Below are 17,640 nucleotides of genomic sequence, written 5' to 3' on the forward strand. Positions count from 1 at the left end.
GAACCAATCCCTACCGAGAGTGAGGCATCAAAATTGTCTTGTAGAAGGTATGGCCTGAACTCTGCCTGAGCATGGTTATTCCAGTCATCAAAATCAAAGATACGTTGTCGGATGAGATGAGCATCAGGAGTACCCCACCAATTTTCAGATACATCAACAGTGCTAGCCAGCTGGGCTGTGCGAACCCCAGCAACCAACACGTAGTCTAATTCATTGTTGGAAAAGAGATTGCGGCGTACTCTGACCTTCTGAATTCCATGGAATCCAACAACACAGCTTGGAGATCGATATACCTATGACAGGGGGCAGGAAAGTTAGCAAATGGGTTGCATAAAATAAAAGACAGGATGAGCAAATGAAAATACCTGGAAGTATCCTCTCTGAAGGGGAGCATTGTCCCGATTGTGCCGCAGTTCGTTTTCAATCATGTAAGCATCAACGTTGCCCATGATTTCAGACTGACTGTCGGCCCTGAACTCAACCATGTAGGCTCCAGTATTACGCTCAATGCGATTTCTGTGAAAAAAATTCCAAAATCAAAAAAGGCACAGTGGTTTAAAAATTTTAAACCAGGAAAAACACGAGGTTTGAGAAATTTAAATTACCTGTAAATATTCATTCTTTTCTCCATTCCTCTAACTGAGATAAGGCCTGTTTTACACTGATTGGAGTCAAATATATTTTTGGTGAGATTCAATGCAGCAAAATGGCCATCAATGACAAAGGCAAAGTTTCTATTATCTCTCCAAGTGTTGTTTGAGAGGAAGAAAGTGTGAGTGTAATTTTCATTGTACTGCCAAACATAAGGCAAGGAAACATCAAAGCCTCCACCATTATTGCGTTCAATTGAATTGTCAAACAAAATCCAATGGAACAAATTGTTGGAGCTCCTCATATCCCTGTTAAACACAAATATAATTTAATTTAATAATAACCTAGTGAGCAGATGACAACAGCAGAAATATATTTTGTCAGCACTGACCTGCTAAACTGATAAATGCCTCTACCATTATCCACAATGAGAGAGCTGTTGATTACAATGGTAATTTCAGAAAGGTTGGATTTATGGATGTCCCAGAATGGAGAATGAATATGCAGAGCATCCTCTTGATTGTGTGAAATGTCACACCCAAGCAGTTGAATACTTTCATTGGCTTTACGAAGGAAGTTGTCTTCGTGCTCAGTGAGGTATCTGTTGTAGTAAGAAGCCCACAGGCCACGGCGATTGCCTCGAATACGTGAGTTGGTGACTGTGAGGGTGGGAACTGGGCCTCGCACCAAACGCAGACGAGGATCAGGCAATGGAACTGGAAAATCAAAATTCAAATAAGTTGAGATGAACGGCCAATAAAAAATCAAAGCTTTGTGCATCAATACTCACCCTGCACTGAGGATAAAACTAGGACACAGCCTCCCAGAGCATCGACTCCACTGTTATATTCAATGATTATTCCATAAGAGCTGCTAGCTGCAGGGAAGATTGTCAAATCTCGCTTCACATTCCAGGCAGCGGCAAGGGCAATGCCACTTTGGCTGTGAGCATCTCGCACAATAATCTCCTCAGTGCTGCGATTGTGAATTGGATTCAAGAGCTGAACGCCAATAACAAAGCCTGGCTTACACTGTCAAGATAAAAATAAAATCAGTCCAAGCCATCCAGATTTATGAAAGTTTAATAAAGATTCAAAAAAGATTGAAAAAGCACCTTGATGAAAAATGATCTCTTGATTGGGTCAGTAGTGACTCTTTGAGTAATGAGGTGGCGAGTCTCCCAGTCGTCCAACTCAATGTTTGAAAATGTATGAGGGACATACAGTGGGCTATATGGAGCATATTGCGTGTTCAAATCCGTTGGAGGTTTGAACCAGCCAGCAAGTTCACGCTGTTGCACACCTGACAAAGCTGGGTTGTGCCGAATACCGGCTTGCTTGTTGTTTTCCATTGTAGATCCTGCAATTAAATTTATATCTTAGTCATGTTCAATTACTTATTGTTAAACAAGGCCTTGTGAAGTTGAATTCTCTTACCATATATTTTGAGGCCTAGCTGCTTCAGACTGACTCCACTTCCTCTGTTGTTGCTGAACTCGCAGTTCCTTACAGTATTCACACCACCTGATGTGTAAAGATCAGAGTAGATGATGCCAAGTCCATCTTGTAAGTTGTCCACAATGCGCACACTTTCCAAGGCATGCCGAGCAAAGTCAATCTGGAGAGCTAAAAGAAGAAAAATGTTAGAAATTTATGTAAATTACACTTACAAATTATTTAATTTGACCCAGACATGAATACAAATTTAGTAAAGACATGTATTTACCAGGTTTGAATGCATTTGTGGTATAGTCCAGAAGACCAGCCTTTTCTACTGTGATAAATTGTAGATCAGCTCTTTCTGCAACCACCCCCAAGCGTATACCTGCCCATGAAGTGTCATAGCAGCGTATACCAACATCATTTTCATGACTGCATGAGAATTCAAATTCATCTGGTCTCTCAGCACGACACTGAGTTATGTCTGTGTCATCATCATCACATCTCACATTGCTGCAAAACAATTATTACAGAATCATGACCACAATTACTAGCAAAACTCACATATACTATAGAAAATTCAATACATACCTGAGTAGAATGTTTTCTGTGGTGCCTGCTTGAGGTATTTCACTCCTCTCCAAAAACCAGTCGTCAGGATTCAAAACCAAGCCAAGTTGGTGGCACACCAAGGCAGCGTCAAGTCTTGTCCATCCATAATTACAAACAGTGCCCCAAGCTCCATCAATTCGTACCTACACAGAAGTACAAAATTTTAAAATAATTTAAGTGTTTCATATTAAAGGAAGTTGATTCACATTTCAGCCAATGAATATACCTGCAAACGGCCCTCACGGTTGGTGCGTCCCCCTAAAAGACGAACTGGTGCTCTATTCTCTTCGGGAATAAGAAGGGTGGGATCTGTGTCATTTTCTGGCATGTCAATGCGTTCCTCTCGCAGAGTCAAGCGAATGTCATTTGGCCCCTTTCCTCTGGCCTCCAGCTTGCCAGCCACCATCATACCGACCGAAGGTGGGAACCGAAGCGTAACTCCTGGCTGAAGAACTAACTTGCCACCAGGTCTCACCTGAGACAAGATATGAAAGTTCAGTGGTGCCAATAATAAGTTGTCAACTAAAACATTTCTTATCTTTGATTTTCCACTTACATTAATGTCTCGCTCAACCAAGTATTCGCCAGCTCTCAAAGTCTCTTGGCCATCCACTTCCCCACCAACTTTACTAGAGCCCTGGGCATGAAATTGGGGAACAAAAGTTGGATTCACAGAAATAATTGTTGCTCCAGGATTACTACTATGAAGTAAAAATGGCAGGTACTCAATTTTAGCCAAATTGTAACGATCCTTCCTGTAAAATGGTAGAGAGAATTTAAGTGAGATTACTTTTGACAGAAACAAAGGCTATCAGAGTTAAATATAAATTTACAAACCTGTGGAAAAGTCTCATGAATATTTTGTCCTCTCCTGCATTACCCAGCCAGTTATAGGTGCAGTTTATAACTTGGCTCTGGTCCTCTAAGTGAGAACCAACCTCGTATTGAGACTCATGATTTTCAATGATATTCCTGAAAATATCTACATTGGAGGATGACACAACAACCGGCGCTGCAACTCTGCTTCGAGGAATCAATCTGAAAATAAGAAAATTGTAGTTGATACCTCAAAAAGACTCAATTTTTGGCCCTTGAATTTTAAATAAAAACATAAAGAAGGTATTTAAATAGAGTACCTTAAGGATTCCCCAATCCCTGTTTCATATGGCTCATGTATTCTGTTGTATCTTACAAAGTTCCGTGTGAACAGCAGATACTGAGTACCCTTTTCGGCATACTGGTTGAGACCCAGGCTCACTGCAAAGACACCTTTGTTGTTGGAGAAGTCATTGTACTGAACTGTGAGGCTGACAGGCAACAGCTCTTGGTGCTCCTCCCCCTCGATTCTCGGATTCCGTATGAGCAATCCTCCATAAGCATGCTCAGTAAAGTGGTTATATTCAATTTTTCCCTTCATGTTCAGCACTGGTTTCATTTTTATACCCAATCTGTAAAAAAACAGGAGCATTAGTTCATATAAAGCAAATGTACAAACATGATAAGTATCACCAAGAGTAACATAAAAATCATACCTTTTGTTTTGTACAAATGTATTATGTCCAATTTGAAGCTTGGTGGGAATAGAGACATTTGCTTTCCAGCAGGATAAAATTTCCAAGGCAGTGTTGAGACTGTTATTGAATCCGTTACCAGTAATGTTCACAAAAGATGGTCCACAGAAGTTTCCAACTAAAATTCCAGTATCCAAATTCTTGTATATTTCCGAGTATGCAATGACTGTTTCTTGGTGGAAGGCAACATGGTCCATGTATTTTGAATCATTCAACCAAACTGCCATACCATATCCTTTGTTTGAGGATAGCCATGAATAGCTAATATTCCGACTACCTCCAGTGTAACTGATGTTGACACCATCACCTGCACAACATCAAATTGTATTTAAAAATATTCAACTAACAAGAACTGACAATAATTTTAAAATGACATTAATTTTAAATACAGATACTCACCCATGTTGAAAGCAATGCGTGAATCTGTGATGTTAACATCTGCTGCACCACCAAGCACATGAACACCTGCCACATGGTTATTGTTTGAAACAGATGATTGGTGAACATGAATCTGTGAGCGCAGGTTCTCAGCAGCGATACCACGTCCATTATTATCGGCTATAGTTGTGCCAGTAACATTGAGATCATATGATTTTCCTGATGAGAAAAGATTTTGCATATTTATTATTACCAGTGCCTGTCGATTTGGAAGAAAGTTTAGAGGGCTGCAAAACTACACTTACTGTAGCCTGAAGTTATTTGAAGAAAGCCAACAAGTTGGGTCTTTGGCTGAGCTCTAAACCGAACATAAACATTGTGTCTTGTTGTTGTAATACTCTGAGGCTTGGTTCCATTCCGTATTACGATTGTTGCAAGTAGCTCATCATTTGCATTTGCTCCGTCGTAAACTTCTATTTTGGCACTTTCATTCCTGTCGGTTCTTACTTGTAAAAAGTGAAGTGTCAGGACATGACCAGGGCGGGTGAAGAAATACTGCAAAAGGAAAAGGGAATTTTTTGTTACCTAAAGAAAATTAAAATAATAAAAATCTGAGAAAAACACATACCTTAGAGCAATCCTTTTCCGCTGGTGAATAATGCCCCTGTTCCACAGATATGGTGATGGGGAATGTTTGACTCGCAGTCGTTGGGAAAGTACAAAAGTCAAATATTTCCGATCGGTCAAAACGAGCATTTTCTGGGAGGTCATGATGGATGTACCTTATTCCATCACCACCATTCTCCATAATGAGGGAGTTTTCAATGTGAGCAAGACCTGAGCTGCTGTTCATGAAAACACCATATCCTGGAAAGATGACAATTAAATGCATTATTATAAAGATCTCTTTGCTTTGCAAAATAAAAGTTCAAAATAAAAATACCTCTGTTGTTGCGCAGAGTACAATTCTTCATCACTATTGGAGCAGAGGGCATAGTGATATTAACGCCATTGTAAGCAGAGTGTGTTACTGCAACAGCTATCATTTTAGGAGGAACTCCAATGACATCAATTGCTGAGGTGGCATTGTAATCCCGTCCCACACCAGCGTATCTACAAAAAAAAAAAGTTTCATTAAAAAAAAAACATTTAAGAAAAGCAAAGAACAAGAAAGGAAACTTGATGCAACAGACATACCTTATTTCAACATTAGCCAGCTCTGAGAGCGATGTTTTTATGTACAATGTGTTCCTTTGTGTCAACATTCTCTCATGTGATGCTCTGTCGAACCGAAGCCCTCTCCAATGATGCACCACATTTTGAGATGACACATGAAATGGACTGCACTGGATTCCCAAGTCAGGATGATAATCTATAAAATATTACACTGATCAGAAAACAGTCACAAACTTATTAGTGATTCATAGGGCTGCCCAAAAACTTACCACAAACACCAGAGCCCAACTGTCGAGAGTTCCAGTCGCACTGCATCAGTTCCGTCTCTGTTCCACGACATCTGGGTTCCTCCCACAGAAGTCGTGGCTTCACTCCAGGCTGTCTGTCTACCCAACTCCACCATGATCCTCCATGGAAACCCAGGTGGCGGCAAGCAGTTTCCAAGTCAGCCCGAGTCCAACTGCAAACAGCAAAAATAAACAGGGGTCACATCATTTTCTAGGTCAGCAGAAACAAGTGCTTAAGTTTTTGATTCATTAATATAAAACGAAACAAAAGCTGCTGCGTGCCAAGCAGACAAAAACAAACCACCACTGTTTTTGTTTACAGTCAACAAGTCCTGCCTTTCCTAACCTACACTCCTCGAGTGCACATTCCCTGCAAAACTGGTGACCGCGCTGACTAACCATTCTGCTCAGGACCTCCTCCAACTCGAGCGAAGAATGCCATTTCAAACTCGCAAGCGAAACCGTCGGGATCCGACTGACTCCGAACCGAATTTAAACGCGAAGGACCTCTCCCGCTCCGGTCGGAGCGCCTGCGGAACGCAGTGTAGGCAACCACCGGCATGCGCCTGTCTGACGGGACGGCCTGCCATCCCGGCGTTCGCCCCGATCCGATCCGAGACGAGTTGCACTCCGTGCACTCCGTGGTCGCTGCGGTACTTACTTGCGCGAGTTGGTGCAGACGGAGCGCCACTGGCCGCGGTGGAAGATCTGCATGCGTCCGGCCAGGATGGAGGGGCCGTCGACGAGCCGCAGGGGCGGCACCTCGGGGTTCTCCGCGCCCGCGCCGGGCTGCTGCTGGCTCGTCAGGAGGATGCGCTCGTCGGGGGTGCCCTGCAACACGACGAGAAAAGACCGTCAGTCTCCAAGGACCACCACGCGCACGGACCAATTATTCGGTTTGTTTTCTTTGTTTTTCTGGGAATGTCTGTCTCGGCAGGATGGGGCACTGCAAGTCCTCCGCGAGCGCAGCAGGCGCAGCCAGGCAGAGCAGGGCGTCATGCTTCGCGTAGCTCCGCGTAGCTCCGCGGCACGGCCTGCTGCTGCCGGCCGCCGGCGCCGTGCCGAGAGGTTGCTGAACCTGCTCGCCGCTGCACCTTGCAACCTGTCGATACTCCGTGCGATTCGATGCGAAAGGCGCGGGGTATCGACAGGGCCGTGTTTACATGTTTCCACACGCACACGACGCGCGTGGGAAGCGGCGTGGTCACGAACGGCCAGGTCGATGGACCGAGGGGGAAGGACGTCGACGTCGAACGCCGATACTCCAGGACTCTAGGGCGATTCGTGGCGATGCCCCGCGCTGCAGAGCACCGCGTCGACGGGGCGTCCGGGCGCGTGGCCTGGCCGATGATGACCAGGACGGCGCCGTGGCTACGCGGCTACGCCCCCGCCGCAGTCCGGCGTGCTGTCTCTCTCGCACTCACGGGGCGTGCCGCGGAGTTCGAGGGAGACAGCGCGACGTGCCGCTAGGCATTAAGTAGCTAATTGGGCTCCGCGTTGGCGGCACTCGGCGGTGCGAACCGAAGGCGGGGCCGCGGCGACACTACGCGGCGCGTGGGCGGCAATGCGAGCGCTCCGTCTCTCTCGCACTCACGGGGTGGACCGGACGGAGGGGACCGAGGGGACCGAGGGGACCGAGGGACCGAATGGGACAGATGAGAGTCTCTTTGGATTCCTCGTTCGAACGTGAGTCCGTCGGTACCCTCACATGTTCTATCCACGTCCCGCGCACGGAACGCGGAGCGGCGGAGCGCAGACCCACTTCCTGGCGGAGGAAGCGAGACGGCCTGCCTCTCCGGGGAGCGGCGGGGACGACGCGGCGACGACGCGGCGGGTCTTTTGTGACGCCTTTCGACTAATCAACGTTCGGGCAGCGCTTTGAAGCGCTTTGAAGCGCTTTAGAGCGCCGCTGGAAAGCGGCGGCGGTGCTTTCACGACTTCCTGCTGGCGCGCTGGCGCCTCGCCGCTTGAATGGCACGAAAGGTGGCGCGCCGGCAGCGCAAAAAAGGTCTCCGAGGTGGGAATCGAACCAACGGAAGTGCGAAGCCGCGTGCTAATCCATGGAGGACACCGACAACAGTGTCCCTGTGCTTGGCGGCCGTGTCGATGGCCTCCAGCGAGCGGGGCGGCGGCACGACCGCATAGCCCTCCGTCCAGGCCAGGCCGGCCAGGCCCTCGCACGAAAGGAAGTGGGCTGGCACGTCTTTATGTGTTTAATTTGATGTTTTTCACCAAGTGGATGAGGCTGCCTCCTCCTCCAGGCACGCGTGCGCACTGGACGCAACGGCACGCAGCACGCGGCGACTCTGCCCTGCCCCTGCCCCCCTCTCTCTGTCTCTCTTCACGTCCTCTTGACCACGAAAATAAAACTAACCACTCGCGTCCAGCCTCCATCCAGCCCGCGCGCACACTGCCCGGCGAAGAGGCGCGAAAACGAATTTGAACTTTGTGACCGAACGACGAGTGTGAGGATCCGTTCCATTATTCAAAAATCACCCGCTTCTTTTATTTCAATAAAGGAACACGCCCAACAGCCAGAAACGGATGCCGCTCTGCTTTTTATATCATTTTTTTAAACGTGCGCCATTCAACTGGCCGCCAACAGCTGACCGGAAACTACCGGACGCGGCGCCGGAAGCGCCATCAGCGCCCTCTGTGTGTCGGCGCGGCCGGCGCGGTCATTTCTGGCGTTTCTGGTCATTTCCCACGCCCCGCGAAGCAGCCTGATGACCGCATTCGCGATGAGTAGAGGCTTCCGCCTGTTTCTATTTTTGCACGCGTCTTCGCCAACGACGGGCTGCTGGTGCAGTTTCAGGAAAAGCGACCATCAATGACCGAAGCGGCCTTTCGCTTCTTCAGGCACAAGTGGTCCAACAGGTGGGGCCCAGCAGGCGTTTCTCTCGCACTCACGGAGCGGCCAGTAGGGGTGCGAGAGAGACAGAGCGACGACTGTGCCGAACCAGACTGCATCAGTCGCGAGTGTCTCTCTCGCACCCTTCCGCAGCGCGCCCTGAGTGCGAGAGAGACAGAGCGACGCGCCCGACGGCCGGAAATTAGCGCGAAAGAAAAGGGCGGGAAAACGGGCGGATGGCCGTTGGTGGACTGTGCTCGCGGTGTGGGCGACCCGAACGCGCCGACGCTCTCTGTCTCTCTCGCACGCACGCGGTCCCCGGCCGAGCGAGCTGTGCGAGTGACAAGGACAGCGCTAGTGCGGACTGCGGGCCGGAGGAATGCGGCCGGTGGGAGGGAGAGGGAGGGCTTGTCACCGAGCCATTGTGCCCGCGACACGCGGCGACACGGCGACACGCACGGGAAGCCGCCACGCCGGCAACGGGCATAACACACTCCAGTGCAGGAATTACGTAACGCACAGGCGGCCAAGGACAACAGGGATACCACGCCGATGCGAAGGAAATGCATGGGGACGGACCTCAGAGGGGAAGGGGCACTGGAGGAGGAGAGGAGGGGGCGCACCGTGGCTCACGCAAGGCGGCGGCCGCCGGGGATGTCTCGGATTGCAATAAAAGTCACTTAATAGCAGATTATCTTGGGGGGACATGCGTGCAGCCGCGACGCCGAGGAGAAGGAGGAGGAGGAGGAGGAGAAGAAGAAGAAGAAGGAGAAGCCCCCAGACGGTGGCGGCGAGTGCGGCCACGCCGATTACCGCCGCGCTCTATCGGTTCTGCTGGAGCGGCCTAGCGTCCTGGAGCCCCCTGGAGCCTCCTGGAGTGTCCTGGAGTGTCCTGGACAATTGGCGCACTTGTAGAAAGCCCCACGGCAGCCGAGGCATTGGACACGCCGTCGGCGACGCGAAAATCCCCCCACCCCTGCCGCCTTTCTTTGGCTTCATTGTTTGTCATTGCCCTAACCTTTCTTTTCCTCCTCGGACGCCCCCGCCCCGCGCCGCCCCGCCCCGCCCCGCCACGCCCCTCGCCGACCGCAACCGCTCGAGGGTGTCGTTTTTGCGTCGCGGAGGTCGCGCCCTGTTTCCTCGGGCACGCCAGAGGAAATTGCCCCGACTTGCATATTTTAAAAAATAATAATACCTACGCGCTTGCAAGGAATTTCGCTCTGAACGGCAAGAAAATGGTTTCAACTGTCGCGTCGCCGGGCGGGAGATGAGGTCCCGCTTCCGAACAGCGAAGTGGAGCATCTTACCGCTGGGCAACGGGGCCCTCGCTTCGACCCACCGATAATAAGAAGGTCGCCGTCGACGAGGTTCGGCCGCGTCCATTGTTTTGCCTCCATTTCGTTATTTACTTTTCAAACACTGTTTTGGCAGTGTACCGAGCCGGCTTCCGGTACCGCTCCACTAGGACAAATGGCTGCGCGGTTTGAACGGTGACCGCGCGCCGAAATGCCCCGACTTCCTTTTCGGGGGCCGTCCTTAAACCTTCAGCCACCAAGCGACTTTGACAACTAGCGCCCTCGCGGCACGCGGCTCCCTGACTCAAGGCTTCGAATTTCTCGGAATTTCCCCACCGCCTTGCTGCTCATAACGACGCCTTTCGTGTTCAGCGAGCTGCAGCGTTGCAGCGGGCGGTGCGTTGTATGCACGGCAGCGTGTGAGCGTCCTGGCAGCGGGCTGATATTCCAACAGTGCTTCGCGGTGCTGTCTCTCTCGCACCCAGCGAGCACTGCGGAGCGGCCCGTGAGTGCGACAGAGACGGAGCGACGTGCAGCAGCAGACTTGTGTATTCCACACCGCCTCCGCCCCGAGTCTCGGTCCGAGTCCAGGACGCCGACGGCCCTATCGACCTTCCACCTTCCCCACGCGTTGACCCAGCGCCAAGCCAGCGCCCGGCTCGCCCCGTGAGTGCGAGAGAGACAGCGCGTGACTCACGGCACCGCCCGGGCGACACGGCCGTGTCGGACACGGGCAGGCACCGCGCGCTTCGAGGCGGGGCAGGCACAGTGGGCCAGAAGACCGGTGGAGGCGGTCAAAACTCTACACGCGTTTTCAGCTCCAGAGTCGCGAAACGGGACTCGAACCGAACGTGTGACCCCACCAATAGATTCCTCGTTCAGAGAGCAATCCATTGGTGGGGTCACACGTTCAGTTCGAGTCCCATTTAGCGACTCAGGAGCTCAAAACGCGTCTAGGATTGTGGCCGCCTCCACCGGTCTTTTGGCCCACTGTGTGGGACCCGCCAGGCCGCCAGGCCAGACGAGCTTCAATGATGACTAACTCCTTCTCCGTCTAGCAACGTGCCGCAACGTGCCCGCTTCCCCGCCGCCTGAATCAGTCGCACCAACACAGCGGTCTCTCGCTGGCGTCAGAAACGCCGCTCTGTCTCTCTCGCACCCGCGAGTGCGAGAGAGACAGCCGTCAAAGTTTCGCGATTATCGACCTGTGCGTGCAAGTTTACGGCCGTTATGCAGAAAGGGTGCGTGGCGTGTGAACGCACCGTCCCGGCCGTCCCGGCGAGGGTGGGCTGCCTAGACTGCCCCTCGGTTTGGCGGCGAGGCGGCGCCCGACCCGAGGCCCGACCCCACTACTGACCCAAATGGCGTGGGCCCTTCAGCCCGCTCCAGCCCCGCCCATCGCGGCCACCGCGGCCAACGACCTAAACCAACACGCGGACAGACAGGAGTGCGCGTAGAGCGCCCGGTTCGCAGGCAACCCGCGTGCACTCGAGTTCTACGGGTGTGCCTGCCGCCCGGGCGCTTCCAGCTTGGCAGGGTTGGCTGGCCGTGGCCGCCGCCGCTGGCCGCCTCGGTCTCCGTCGTCTTTGTCCCCTCGCCGTCGTCGCCGAGGGTCGTCCGAGGCACGCGTGCGCCAAAGAAGGCACCGCGGCGCCGCGGCTCGGCTCGCCACGGCCCGGCCTACCTAGTGCTCGCTGCCTCTGGCTTGCCTCTCGCTTGCCTGGCTGCTGTTGGTGTTGGCGCTGGTGATGCAAGGCCGCGGCCGATGCATGTGACTCAGCCTCCGCGACCGCACCTCAGGAAATGCACAGTGCCGCAACTCGCTGCCGTGTGCCCCGCGCATGACTGGACCTCCAGCCAGCCGTTTCGAGGCCTTCGAGGCCGAAAACAAAACGTGCCCGCCTTACAACTAGGTGCTAAACAAACCACACTTTTGAAGAAGAAAATATGACCGACCTTGCCGGGATTCGAACCCGCGCCGTGCCGGGGTTCCACCTTGCCGGCGCATCACTCTATCGCTATCGTTATCGCGGCGGAAGTAGCGCCGTCCTTGTCTCTCGGCCGGTACTGCGGGGCCGCGCCGCGAGAGCGAGAGAGACAGCGGGGCGTGGCCCTGATAATGGTGCAGCGACGGAGCGGCCGAGCAGCCCCACCTTCTAATGACGCGCCGTGTTTTTCGCGGGATCGAATCTCCGCGCCGCGGGCCCGGCCGGCAAACACCGCTCTGCAAATAACGTTTTTTATTTCCCTTTCTCGGACTCATTCATTTTTTTGACAGTGTGACCCGCTTCTCACCGCGCGCTTCTGTGTGCACTTGTTGCACTATCGTGAGAAAAGCGGCTGTCTCTCTCGCACACGCGCGGCGGCTCGACCGGAAAAACGACTCGGTCTCTGTCGCACTGATGATGATGCGCGTCGTGGGCGAGCTTCTCCAGGACAGTCCTCTCCTGGACAGTCTTCTCCAGGACAGTCTTCTCCAGGATACAGTAGTCCTCTCCAGGACAGTCTTCTCCAGGGCAGTCCTCTCCAGGAAAGTCTTCTCCAGGACTGGTCACCCGGCATGCACACTGCATCGCCTCAAAGTAAACTTTGCACACACGGAAAAGAATACCGTTCACCCCTGGCCCGAAAAACTTTGTTGTCGTTGTTTTTGTTGTTTTCCTTTCCGGCGAGGGTCAGGTCGGCACAGGCGCGGAAAAAAAGTACAACGGTGACGACGACGACGACGGTGACGCACCGGAGAAAACTGCCTGCGGAGTCCCTGAAGTGGAACCGAGCGCCGAGAGAGGACCGACTGTCTCCTGCCTGCCTCGGGTTCTAATCCCCGCGGGCCGGAATATTTTTTTCCCAAGTGAAATTGGCGCGCCCGTCGTACAGCAGGTAACCATAGAGGAGGCGAGAACGACAAGCGACACCCGATCCTGATACTACTCCGGCGAACTTAGCCTAACCTAACCAAGGACCTACTGAGTCACAGCTGTGCGAAGAGTGGCTTCAGTTCGCAGTAATGACGCGAGTTGCAAGGACAGGGCCTAAAAGCCAGGGCCGGGTCGCCACCTGGCTGTAGCCTGGCTGCCTGCCTGGCCGCCTGGCGTCTGCAGCAGCAACATCTGCAGTCTAACGGGTCTCTCGAGGCGCTTCGGCGCGCCGGGCACACCGCCGCGCCGCCACGCCGCCACGCTACGCGATGCCGCGTGGTGGGCGTGCTGGCCGTGCTGCGGAGCTGGCGGGGCTGGCCGCCACCGAGACCGCCGTCATGCCCGCGATGAATAAAGCCAACGATCCTGATACACCACTCGAAGTACTCGGAGTGCAAGGCCCAGATCTGATGGAAGCATAAAACCGACCAGACTTTCCCCTCGGGTCGTTTGCTTTGGTACTCGTGTTTCAGTTCGAGTCGGCTGTTTCGCGGACGAGCTAGCAAAGGGCAAAATTGTTAAAGCGCAGCAAAATTGTTTTTATTTTTAAAAGTTTTTGCAAAATTAAAATTGGTTTGTAATTTTTTTTTGAAGTAACCCAGGAATGTTTCTAGACGATCCTGGCCGTGCTCTTCCATTCCGCCGTGCCTCCATCCTCGTCCAGGCCGTGGTCCACGCTCTCGGCCTGGAGGAGCTCGCCGCCGTCCCGTTGCCGTGCCGTCGTACTGTACCACACCGTAAGGCCCTACAGTGCGGGCGCCGGTACCACCGCGATGCCTCACCCACTGACATAATTCGAGGCCCACCGCCAAATTTCCTCGTCTGAATCACACGGTGCGTCATCGCGGCAGGCATCGCAGGCATCGCGTGGTTCGCGGAACGCGACGCGGCACGCGGACTTCCCCCTTCCGCCTCCCATTCACGACTCGGCCGCGCGCGGCACCAGCAGCACCAGCGGCACGTGGTTCGAATCCCGGCGCCGGCGGGGCAATTTTCGGAAAGCGTTCGCGGTCGAGGGAAATGACCCCGATACTCCACGCACGCCGTCGAGCGCGTCAGCTGACTGAGCGCTGACTCACGGAGCACGAGCCCACTGCTGACACGGACAGGCTGACGCTGGCGATCTCGCGATCTGACAAGCAGCACGCCCAGCAGAGGGAGAGAGAGAAAGAGAGAGAGAGAGGGTCAATGAATTCTTGTTGCGTACTCGCGGGCGTCGAACACGGCTAGACTATTAGCGGGGGCGTTTGCGACATCCTCGGCGCTGGGCAAAGTACGCGGCAAAAATACAGACAACTTATGAATAGTATTTTTTTTAATTATGCCAACGCCCCAAAAAATTAAAAATACCTATTGACTTTGAGAGTGCAGCGACAGTGTACGTGCAGCGGTTTTGGCGTGACTTCCTGCCGCGGCGTGCAAATGATTTCCCGAATCGACCCGTTATTCAGAATCCCCGTGACTTGCAGTGCAGGCTCGCCGTGATGGTCTCCAGAAAGGGGACGGCGACGGCGAGGCGCGACGCGGCGCGGGGGAAGTCGGCCGGAAAATGCGACCAATTTGCCCGGAAAGGGGCGGGGCGGGGCTTTTGTGCAGTGCGTCTGCGCACCTCATTTTGGCAAATGACAAAAACGACCGCCGCCGCTGGGATTTGAACCCACGACCACGCGCTCATCGACGCGTGACGCGGGCTTTCTAACTTTCCACACACACTGGGAGCCGCGGCGTGCGCGCTGACCCGTCCGACGACTGATGTGCTCCCATGATTCCTTCTTGCGCCTCCCCCGTCGACGCGGTGGAGGTGTACGGTATGTAAATACGGAGCGCTTCCTCCTCCTCCAGCCCGCGTGAGCGAGAGAGAGAGAGACAGAGATCGGCCCCTCCGGACCCCTCCGGGCTACCTCGGCTACCACTCGGTAAGCAAACGACAGCGCATAGCCTCGGCCACAAAACACGTACTGTATAACGCGACGACGCCGTCCCCTCACGGAGGACTGCAGCGATTTCCAGGAATGACAGACAACCACCTCGCGTCATCCGTGATGAAAATTCGTCGGCACGCTATTCCTCGCACGCCGTGCCACGCACGCACTGTCGGCGTTGTCGATCGACCGACGGACCGACGGGGACGGTGGGGCCTGCAAGGCCTGCACCGCGATTGGCACGCTGGAATCTCCGGCGGTTTGTTCGGTGTGTTGGCGGTCGTCTGGGCCCCGCCGCACCGCGCCGCGCTGCCCGGTTTGCGTCACGAGGCGCGCGTGACCGGACAAGGGGGGAAAGGGGTGTCTGGAGTCCAGGCCGTCCGGGCAGGGCGACGGTTTGTGCCCGCCGAGAGGACGAGCCAGGACGAGCCGAGCGCAGGGCGAGCTGGCGAGCGGTCGGTCGCCGCCTGGAGGTCACCCGCTGGAGAACACGGCTGGCTGGCTGGCTGGAGAGCGGACCGAGCAAACCCTCGCAAACGCCAGAGAAATTCGAGTTTTTATTAACGGGTCCTGTTATTCGTCGTTGTTTCCCGCGAGGCCGCCTTGGCCACGATGTCGTGCCTGCGCTGTAAAACGTGGCTGGAGTCGCTGGAGTGCTGGAGTCCGCAGGCCCGCCGGCCGCCCCCGCGACGCTCTGGAAGCTCTGGACGCCCTGTGCGTCAAACTGACGCCCTGCACGCCCTGCACGCCGGCTTGCGTAACAACAGCGGCACCTCGCCGTGCTGCGCGTGTTAGAGTCCTACAGCCTTGGCAGGGTTGTCAGGATCAGGGACACCGGTGTGCGAGATTCAGCCTGGATTCCGAGTCGCTTGGGTGGTTCCCCAGGCCAGGATTCGGCAAAGGAGATCTTCTCCAGGGACGCTCCAGGACGACGCCTCTTGGGCCGCTCGCCAGGAGTCCCGGTGGGTACACACTGTACATACGCAACGAGTACGCACTGGAGCCAGAACCAGAGCGGAAGCGGGGTGGGGTGGGGCCCTAGAGGAGGGGCGGGGCACGCAGCGGTCCAGTCCTGAATCCTTTTTGAACTGCTACCTTGCACCTCTACGCCTCCCTCCTGCATTTCTTTGTTCGGCTACGCGGCCGGCTCGCCACGGCCGGTGCCCCGCCCCGCGCCCCGCCCCGCGCCCCGCCCCGCTCCAGCGCTCCAGTACCCGTTCGCTGGAGAAACCGGGCGAGCGCCGAGTCGCTGGCTGGTGCACCTCCTCGCCCACCTCACCTCACCGCACCTCACCTGGCCGGCTCGCCATCGCGGCTCCGGCAACAACAAGCGGTGGCGCGGCAACGCCGCGGCGCTGCGTCCGGCAACACCGCGCTCCTGACCGCCACCGCCACCGCCCCGCGCCGCGGCCAGCCGTGGAGCCTAGCTGCAGTGCAGCGCACGGCAGTGCAGTGCTGGCTGGCCAAATTGAACTGATTCCCAGTCCAAACGTTCCTGCATTCCTGGGCGCCAGGCTGGACGCTGGACGCCGAGGGCAAGGGCCTGCCCGCGACAACGCCCCCGCGGCCGCAGGCGCCACAGGCCCGCGACGACGCCATGACGACGCCGTGCGCTTCGCGCACCTTGGCGCACCTTGGCGTAACGAGGAGAGGCACTTATTGCCGATCTTGAGCGCCATCGCGCGCCATTAACGTCCGCCGTGCGCCCCTTAGACACGCTCGGCGCTCAGGCTCTAAACTGGAGGCAAAGAGTTAGAAACAGTTAAGCCTGGCGAAGGCTGGCAAGGGCGCGCCCTGACCACAAACTCGCACTACGCCACGCCACGCCAACCGCGGGGCGTGCCGCCCCACCCCGCCCCGCCCCGCTCGGGGACACTTTTCGTTCGCGGCGACGACTGGGACTGCCTGCGGGCAGGATGTTTCCAGGATGACTCCAGCCGAGCTGACTCAAGACTGCCTCTGACGCTACCAGACGCTACTGCCTCAAAACAGAGCTGACTGAGTCTAAATTGTGAGCGCGGGCCCTCTCTAGACTCCAGTCGGACTCCGGTCTGTTCCAGGCTGCCCTCCAGCGGGGCGGTGCCGGGCTAACGGCGCCGCAGTTCCAGCGCGCCAGGGCGTAATGCACAAAGGCCACAGGGTACTACACTAAGAAACCGTCCGGGCCGCCACAGCACTGGAAGCACGGCGCGGCGCCCGCGAAATGACCTGCTTCGTTAGACGCCGAGGGCAGGGCCTTCTTGGCCAGCTAGAGCACAGCTAGAGCTGCCAGGGCGACGAGCACGCCTTGTGGTGCTTGGTCTGCTCGTTGGCGCCGAGGATTCCTAATTATACGGCAGGCGGTGCCCTGGCGGTGCCCGCTGACCAGCTTGACCTTGGGGCCGGGGTTACAGTGGCGTGGTACAGTCGGGGGCAAAAGGGTTAGGCACTCCGGCCACCCTCCGGCCGCCACCAGCACGGCGTGGCACGCGCAACAGGCAAGGCGGTTGCTAAACCAGCTCGACTAGACGGCGCTAAGTGGAGGTAGGTGGAGGCACGTTGCACTGCAGTGACATTACAGAAAGTGTCCCGTCCGCAGGGCTCCCTCCGTAATCGGCAGC

The 17,640-nt window shown here is 54.9% G+C and overlaps 1 protein-coding gene across 3 annotated transcripts in view; it reads right to left on the bottom strand.

Annotated features, from left to right (window-relative positions):
* LOC117647463 (protein bark beetle) overlaps positions 1-17,640 on the bottom strand; it is a 28,809-nt gene that overhangs the window by 7,436 nt on the left and 3,733 nt on the right. For 2 of the 3 annotated variants that reach the window (XM_034389229.1, XM_034389212.1), the window contains exons 2-22: positions 6,716-6,885; positions 6,037-6,227; positions 5,789-5,963; positions 5,535-5,704; positions 5,220-5,458; positions 4,897-5,146; positions 4,613-4,810; positions 4,175-4,520; positions 3,779-4,090; positions 3,480-3,680; positions 3,199-3,397; positions 2,869-3,117; positions 2,622-2,785; positions 2,317-2,543; positions 2,028-2,216; positions 1,706-1,950; positions 1,382-1,622; positions 983-1,307; positions 606-899; positions 366-516; positions 15-293 (exon numbers count right to left, since the gene is read on the bottom strand). In XM_034389229.1, the coding sequence (XP_034245120.1) occupies positions 15-293; positions 366-516; positions 606-899; positions 983-1,307; positions 1,382-1,622; positions 1,706-1,950; positions 2,028-2,216; positions 2,317-2,543; positions 2,622-2,785; positions 2,869-3,117; positions 3,199-3,397; positions 3,480-3,680; positions 3,779-4,090; positions 4,175-4,520; positions 4,613-4,810; positions 4,897-5,146; positions 5,220-5,458; positions 5,535-5,704; positions 5,789-5,963; positions 6,037-6,227; positions 6,716-6,885 (4,815 nt within the window). Of the gene's footprint in view, positions 1-14; positions 294-365; positions 517-605; positions 900-982; positions 1,308-1,381; positions 1,623-1,705; positions 1,951-2,027; positions 2,217-2,316; positions 2,544-2,621; positions 2,786-2,868; positions 3,118-3,198; positions 3,398-3,479; positions 3,681-3,778; positions 4,091-4,174; positions 4,521-4,612; positions 4,811-4,896; positions 5,147-5,219; positions 5,459-5,534; positions 5,705-5,788; positions 5,964-6,036; positions 6,228-6,453; positions 6,558-6,715; positions 6,886-17,640 lie in introns of those variants that run through there. The other variant, XM_034389220.1, reaches the window with a different exon arrangement.

The sequence above is a fragment of the Thrips palmi genome, unplaced genomic scaffold, assembly GCF_012932325.1.
Source record: "Thrips palmi isolate BJ-2018 unplaced genomic scaffold, TpBJ-2018v1 HiC_scaffold_10, whole genome shotgun sequence".
Lineage (NCBI taxonomy): Eukaryota > Metazoa > Arthropoda > Insecta > Thysanoptera > Thripidae > Thrips > Thrips palmi.